General features: G+C 43.9%; 1 protein-coding gene across 1 annotated transcript in view; it reads left to right on the top strand.

Moving 5' to 3' along the window:
• Nucleotides 1-2,344: 2,344 nt before the first annotated feature.
• LOC103772762 (pseudouridine-metabolizing bifunctional protein C1861.05-like) overlaps nt 2,345-8,084 on the top strand; it is a 9,212-nt gene continuing 3,472 nt past the window's right edge. Inside the window, exons 1-6 of the mRNA XM_008940105.1 lie at nt 2,345-2,429; nt 2,929-3,043; nt 4,314-4,488; nt 5,768-5,879; nt 6,890-6,996; nt 7,821-7,947. Coding sequence (XP_008938353.1) covers nt 2,345-2,429; nt 2,929-3,043; nt 4,314-4,488; nt 5,768-5,879; nt 6,890-6,996; nt 7,821-7,947 — 721 coding nt within the window. The remainder of the gene's footprint in view (nt 2,430-2,928; nt 3,044-4,313; nt 4,489-5,767; nt 5,880-6,889; nt 6,997-7,820; nt 7,948-8,084) is intronic.

Below are 8,084 nucleotides of genomic sequence, written 5' to 3'. Positions count from 1 at the left end.
GCCCCACGGTGCGAGGCGCCAGGTCGGCCCCGAGGGAGGCGAGGAGGGACGCTTGGGGTGGGGAGGAACGCTGCTCTGGGCCAGAGCGCCTGCAACCTGCGCCACCAGTCTGCAGAGTTTCACTGCGAGGCAAAAGGTCGGATGGGTCTCGCTGCAAAACTTGCCGAGTTTCAAAAATCTTTCAGCCGGTTCAGGCTGAGGCGTTGGCTGAGCTTCCAGAGAACACCGGCTAAGGCATATTCGGTTTCAGGTGGTGACCAGCTGGTTTTTATCCACCGGCCGGCACAGCTTGGGCACTCCAGAGTTTGGGAGCTTGTTAAAATTCAGAGCATAACCCAAGCAGCTCAACTGATCTTTCGCAGAGAATTGTTGGCTTAATTAATTTATTCCAAAGCTGACTTTGCCCCAGAGAGCAAAGGGTGTGTACACACATACAGGGTGATACTAGAACATTTGCATGAACGGCTCAGGCTGCTGGAGGAGTTCCTCTTACGGGAGTAAGAGCTCTTACCACTTTTGTGTCATGATATGATTCTGCTGGAAGGCTGACAAAGAGATCTTTCGCAAGATAAGCCCTTAAGGGGGAAATTGGGACATTATGCTGAAAAGGAGGCAGAGTCTTGCAAAAGGAAGAGCTAACATAAGTATTGCTAAACTGTTCTCCTTTCCATAGCTAATTACAATGGGAATGTCCTACCCCTCGGGCAGACCCAAGGTGTTGTCAAAAGGAAAAAGATTAACAAAGGTTCCAGAGCTCCCGTGCAGGGCCAGGAGTTCTATCGCACCTGCGTAAGCACCAGATGGTCCTGAAAGGTAGCAGGAGCCTCAAGATTAGGGAATGCTGGGTTCCTGTCTTCATATGTAAAGTTAGGAGTGACAAACTGACTGACTGAACATTTTCCTTATTGTAGTTTCTTCTTTGTTAATATTTTGTATATAAGACCTGGCTTTTATGTCCCAGAGATACGCTGGCTTTGTGAATTATCACCTGATGAGACGTGTTTCTGTGCAGAACTGGAATAAAAGCAAAAATGTCGACTCTGTGTGTTGAGTGGATTTTGCACACTGGGTAAAGAACCTCGTTTTGGGACAACAATTCCATAAACTTTGTTAATATTTTTGCCTTTAAAGGTTTTGGAAAGTGAAAAAAAAAATGTTAACAGTTTAGGTCAGGTATACATTGCTTTTTATGACAATGTCTGTCTTGATGGCTTGAGAGATGTCTAGCAGAACTGGTCCCTCTTTTCCTGAGTTACACAGCCTAAGCTGTCCTGTATAGCTGAAGTGTTTAGTTTTGGGCAAAAATAATCTCCCTTGCTATGTTTCTGTATAGCTGTAGTGCCGCACAGTACTGAGATCAGAACCATGTTCTGCTAAGCGTAACGTGAACACAGTACTGTATTAAAAAAAATTTGCCATCTAAATTAACAATAGGTACAAAGGACTGAAGAAATCCTTTCCGCCTGTTGAAGGGGTGAGGAATAGAAAGGCTTGAGAGATATGGCCAAATGCCCAGAGAAAATATGTGAAGCATCCAGGCATTGAGTGAAGCTGCCCCGAGGCCCAGACCAGTCTCTCAATTCTCTTTACAATTCTCCCCCCAAAACCCCTTTCTCTGTTTGGAAATGAATTGAGTTGAAGTGAATAGGAGTTGCTAAGAGACCAGAGGAGGTCTGGAGTTTGTTGCCGGGGCTGAATTGCCACTCTGCTTCCAAGGCTTTGTGCTAAGAAGGATGGTGTAACTTGAGCCTACATAAAGCGCTCCTGGCTCTGTGGAAAGCCCCTCTTTCCTTCTTGTAGTTACAGCCTGATTTACCACTTCTCAGTTACTTTATTTTATTGAACTGCTTGTTTCCTCCTAGACACCAGCAAAAGACAGGTTCATCTCTTCTTTATAGCATTTCTCTGCCCGCGACCACCTTGTGTATTTCTCCCTGTGATCTTTCAGGTTGGATGTGGCAGTCACCAAGCCTGCAATTTATCATGAGCAAGTAGTTTTGGAAATTAAAAGGTTGCCTACTTCTAAACGCTCTGTAGTTCGTTCGCGGTCACCCTTTCCTCTACTCCACCATGATTTAAGCCCAGCATTGACAATGAGCCAGGAGAACTCTTCCAACTCCATTTCTGCAGCCTAACGTTTTGCTTCGAGTTCATAACGTTTTGCATTCTAGTTCATGCTTGAAATACCAAATGTCTCCAGGCAATCTCCTGGGCAAGGGTTGTTTACCTTCTAAGAGCAAGGCAAGAGGTGATGTGTTTAGCTTCACATGGCCACATCGTTGCTAAATTACTCCTTTCACTTGTACCTAACTTTTGTTATCTCAGGACCATCCATATGCACAAGATGATTAGGAAAACAACCTGTAGCCTGGCAAGACATGTCTCTGCTGTGGCATGTGGAACTACCCAGGTGAGAAGATTTCTGCATGGTAAGTAGTGTATTCTGAAACACTTCCTGGGTGAAAAACATTTTCCTCATCCGAATACAGTTGCTGGCCATTTTCTGGGAGCGAAGAGCAGCAACAGTCTTGATGCACAACAGTTGTATAATACATTGAGTACTACCTTATGCTTGATGCTTCCACTCTTTTAAAACACATTCCTCAGGCATGCTTGCAGGGCTCACTCTGTTCACAGTAATGTTACTGAAGCAAATGACAAGCCAGCTGCAAAAACGGTGGCAGAGGAGCGCTCAGTGATGATACTGAGGACTATTATTCATAGTAACAGTAGAGATATTTTGCAAATCTTTCACTCACATAAAACTCAACTTTAGTATTCCTGAAGTTATTTGTGAATTCACTGCAAAGAACAGCTGAGGAGGGAAATAAATTTATTGTGGTGATGACAATTTGCTGTTTATAAAACAGATCGGTAGTTACTGCAGATACCCACACAAATAATTCAATTTTTTATGTTTATCCTCAGGTGCTTATTTCAAGATTCAACCCTCTGTACAGGAAGCCCTGATGGAGGGAAGACCAGTTGTAGCCTTGGAAAGCACCATCATTACACATGGCATGCCCTATCCTCAGAATCTGAGGTGATGGATTTGGATGTTCCTCATTCAGTGAAGTTGTAACAATGAGGCATATAACTGGGGGCTTGGTATCAGTAGTCTCGGTGAGGCCAAAACCCTTGTAAGAGCAAAAGGAAATGCCAGGTTGCTAGGCATGCAGAGTATGAACTCTGGTGTAAACCAATTCTGTCTGGACTTCTTAAGAGAGCAGAACCTTATGACATACCGGGTCCCTTATCCAACACGCTTCTGGCCTCCTTTAAAAATGTGGCAGCAGATAATATCATCACTTGCTCTAAGGCAGAGCTACCAGTGCTTTCGGATGCATAGTTTGTGTGGACATGGAAAACACTGCAGTTCCTTTTGGTATGCCTTTTGTAATGCAAAAAGAATGAAGCACAATAGTGAAATCTGTTCCTTAGTGTCACTCAAAGTGGCTACTGTGAGAGCTCTTGGTGCCTCCTTACCTTCTGTGCCCTGCATAGAAAAAACCTACCTCTACCCTTTATTTATTAATGTTCAGTAGATTCGTGTTTCATTGGGTTACAGTACCATAAATCATTGCACTCTTCTCTCCATCCTTGCTTCCAGAAAGCACAGGAAGGTTTCAGTATTGATTTTTCCATCATGCTTTTAACCTGGCCATTACTTTGACTGACATTCTGCCTTGGAATGAAGCTTTAACAATTCGGTTTTGGGGAGGAGGTAGTTTCAGTAGTTAAAAGACTGCCTAGCATATGTACACATAGCTCAGAAAGGGAGGAGAAACTGCTCTTAAAAAGGATAGCCTATGAGTGATAAAGTATAAAACCTGCAGAGCTTACCCAGAGTGTAATCTCGGGCTGCGGCTTTTCAGCACTGTTGGTACTTTGTATCTAATTGCCTGTACTGGGAGAAATAAATCATCGAGCAGGGCTTGATTTACCTGCAGCTGCTGTGAAGTTCTAGTATCTCAGAGAAGTAACGGGTAATAGATACAGAAAAATCCTCTTTTGAGAGGATCCCTATATTCAGTAGTCAGTTGGACAATCAAATTTGCCTGTAAAAGAAGTGATTTTTCTCAGAAATGAAGCACAGAGCTTGTCCTCAAAATGGGAGCTCTGCAATTCTGCAAATTCAAGTGCACAGACTTCTGCCATTAAGAAGATACAGAAGAGGAACTGGACTTAGCTGAAATCATATGAACTGTGTAAAACTAGAAACTGGGAAGAACAGCCATCAAATATGGCAGCTTTCTTGTCTGATTGTTTGCCTCACTAATTTTTTGATTGCTGTCATGATTGTGTTATTCTAGCATGGCCAGAGAGGTGGAAGAAATTGTAACAACAAACGGAGCAGTGCCAGCCACTATAGGTATTTTAAGGGGTCAAATCCACGTGGGACTCACAAATGAGGAACTTGAGTTCTTGGCAAGCAGTAAAAATGTAGTTAAAGTGTCTCGGAGAGATCTTCCTTATGTCCTCAGCCAGGTATGGTATGCAGACTTTCTGTTGTGGTGTTTCTATACAGCAATAGTATAATGCTCTCCAGCTTCAAGCCAGGTGGCTTTTAAATGTCTTGAAAAGATCATGTAAAGTGGTGTCTTATTGGTAAGGTCAAATGTGGTCCTATCTAGAATCAAAATATAACAGAGAAAAGGAAAAGCAACAATGGAATAGAGCTCCTGAAAAGTCACTCTGGATTGCCTGTCAAGACCTGAGCACTTAGATAAGAATATTGCCTCACTTGACAGGATAAGGCATCATCATGTGACATGTAAATGACATGACACACAGACCATCTCAAGTCATGCACACAGTACTTAAGATGACACTAGCTGCCTGTGAAGCCTTCTGGTTGGAGAGCCCTGGAGAATGAAGGCCTTTGCTGTTATCAGGGCAAGAACAGCTTACAGAGCAGGGACAGTGATTACTCTGCAGCTCTGCCTAACAGAATATTGGTATCAGTTTCACTCCTCAGCTGGTGGCAGCAGGCTGTTCTGACAGTGCTGTAGCCACAGACCACAACCACGGCCGCCTGCATGTATGTCTCTGTGTAGAGGGCAGAATTGTGTTCCACACTCCCTATCCCTCAGTTTTTCCCAGATGAAGAGATAAAAAAAGGAAGGCAGGGCTAATAAAGGCTTTGCACTGATTGAAAGTTAATTAAAAATCAAATGTATTATTTATCAGGGAACAGAAAGGAAGAAGAGTAGGGATTAACAGGGTAAAGAGATTATAGGTGTAAAAAAATAAGGAGGAATAAACTTCCAAAAATACAAAACCAAGCGCTGTGTTGAAGCTCCCTTGTACTGTATCTTGATGGAGTGATGTGGATTGAATCTGGATGAACAGTCCTTAGGTGTGGATGAAGGTGGGGGATGAGTCTGGAGAACAGGCCCAAATCCCAAGATGGCCATTGCCACGTTCCAGAACAGGGAGCCACAGCAGAAACAAAACAGTGTGTGTCTGGCTGGAGGTCCCAGCAGAGAGAGTGAGAGGGAGATATCCTCCCCACCCCCCTTTTTATAGAGCTCACCAGGAAGTCTCGAAGACAGGAAGGGGGGAGTGGGAATAGAGCAGGTCTCTGCCTCTTCTCATTCCAGCCTGCCCCTGGGGGTAGAGCTGCGCATAGCCCAAGCTAGCACATACTCCTCCCTTTAGATTTCAGAGCTCCACCCACCAGGAAAAAACAGGAATCTCAAACCATCACAATGTGGTATTCTCTGAGCCACCTTGGTGCTGACCACAACTGGTTGTCTCCTGACAGGGCTTGTCTGGTGGCACTACGGTGTCCGGAACAATGATTGCTGCACACAAAGCAGGAATCCCCGTGCTTGTGACGGGAGGCATAGGAGGTGTCCACTGGGGAGGAGAGAGCAGTAAGAAAACGAATATGTTCTAGTTTTCTCTATGTTGCTACTGTTTTATTTAATTCCATCCTTTCCTTTTTCCCAGTCTCTACTGAAGTAACTGGCTGCTCAAAAGAGTAGTTATCATTCTACTTGAGCATGCTATGGTTATTTTCTCCCCAATATCTCCTTTCCAGAAGCTTCAGAATGTTTGTCTTGAGCACTGGCCAGTTGTTAAGAGGGTAGGAGTTTATCCTTTGCTTACACAGGGTTCTATGGCTATTGTTTGCTGGTGCAACAGGAGCTGTCTGTACCTCTCCCAGTTTGTAATGGCTGGATAAACTGATACTGGCTGCAGAGCACAGTGCTGTTATTGACTCTCAGCTGAGGAGAAGAGTCTCACCACAGAAGAACCTTGGGCCCTGGTCCATGTTAGAGGTGTGTGCTCCTCTCTGGAAAATGACCCAGCCTTGGCAGCGTAGTTTTGACCTTTAAGTACATTCTCTCTTCTTAGCCATGTATATTTCTAGCATAGTACAAGCACAGTGGCTTGCTGAACACTATCCCTTTCAGATGTGATGTAAATTCCCAGACCAGAGAGTCTCCCGAGCTCAGCAAAGCTCCTGTGGTGTTTTTTTTTTTTTTTTTTTTTTTTTTTTGCCAGTGATGTCAATACCAAAATCAAAATCTACTTAAATTAGATTCTGTCTCCTCAAACTTTGTCATTGTTTTATAACACCTTCTTCTTTCTTTTTTTACTAAGTTTTTGCATGCTGTTCATCAATGCGATCAAAGAGCCAGGAGATACAGTGTAAGGCTGTACCACTGCCCTAAGCCATGTGACTTCTTTTTGTCAGGATGTCTTTCAGTCTCAACACCTGAAGGCATGATCTGAGCCTGTAATATATGTTTGTGGATCTAAGTGTTTACAAAAGCAGGCAGTGGCATCCCAGGCAGACATGGCTTTTTTAAGAGGGCAGATCACATCAGCTTGGAGTCCAACACAATCACCCACACAACGGCTGCTTGTTCTTTGACAGCTCTGGATGTGAGTGCTGACTTGACAGAGCTAGGACGAACTCCGGTTGCTGTTGTATCTGCAGGAGTCAAGTCTATCCTCGATATTGGCAGGACACTGGAGTATCTGGTAGGTAACTTTGGCCACTAAGCCTGAAAGCAGATGATGTTGTATACTGTGTACAGAATGCCCAGTAGTGTTGGTGCAGGTATTACGCCAAAGATTTTTTGAAATGACCGTTGAAAGGACATGAAGCCACATTTACAGTTCTCTAGTGCTGGGTCTATACAAGCACTGGGCTGCCCCCTAACATAAATCTATCTATGACCAAGGGGCCATTCCCACAGCTATTCCAAAGGCAACACAAGCCACACCCAGTTTCTCTGGCTTTAGACTTGCTTTTCTAGGAGAACACCCCAGAACTAATGGATTGGGCAAGCTAGATCCATCAAACAATAAAATAAAAATCAGAAATTAAAATGAGAATCAAGTTAATTTCCAGTGAAGTACCTTTTTAAGGTTTGGTGCATTGGAAACCACCAGGACCAGCACTTCAGTTGACAGCAAACGTCAATACTTCTCAATTGCAAACAGAACTGATTTATATTCCTGACAGCTCATGACATATCTTCAGGTCACAGGTTTTTATCTTGGACTCAGTACTGTGCTAATGACAGCTGTATGGCTTTTGATCAGCTTTGAGCACAAGCACAGGACATGAATGACTCCTATGTCTCAGTAAGCCAGATTCTGTTGTACCACTTACCATGTCTGGCTCTTTGCTTTGAAAAATGTTGCTAATAGAATGGAATAGAATGAGATGGTTAAAAATAATGAAAACCTGTGCTAAAGAAAGGCAGTTTCTAGCTGGGTAGAAGGAAAAAGCTTCATTCTTTTGCTGGATCCCCTTTCTCTCCACTGATTGCCTGTTTGTCTCTCCTTCACTGCTGCAGGAGACTCAGGGAGTCTGCGTGTCTGCCTTTGGGGAGTCAAGGGAGTTCCCAGCCTTCTTCTCACGCCAAAGTGGCTTCCAGGCACCGTATCACGTCCAGGATGAAGAGGAGGCAGCTGAACTCATTGGTGCGTTTCAGAATGGAAAGACCCTTGTAGAGCCCTGGAAAAGAGGGATACAAAAATCACCTTGGATGAGGCACTTTCTTTTCTACTTTGGAGAAGAGTTTGTCCCAAAAAAAACAACTAATCCCACCTTCTCCATT

The sequence above is a fragment of the Merops nubicus genome, unplaced genomic scaffold (assembly GCF_000691845.1).
Source record: "Merops nubicus isolate BGI_N331 unplaced genomic scaffold, ASM69184v1 scaffold19985, whole genome shotgun sequence".
NCBI classification, from domain to species: domain Eukaryota; kingdom Metazoa; phylum Chordata; class Aves; order Coraciiformes; family Meropidae; genus Merops; species Merops nubicus.
This window is presented reverse-complemented; position numbering and strand designations above follow the sequence as displayed.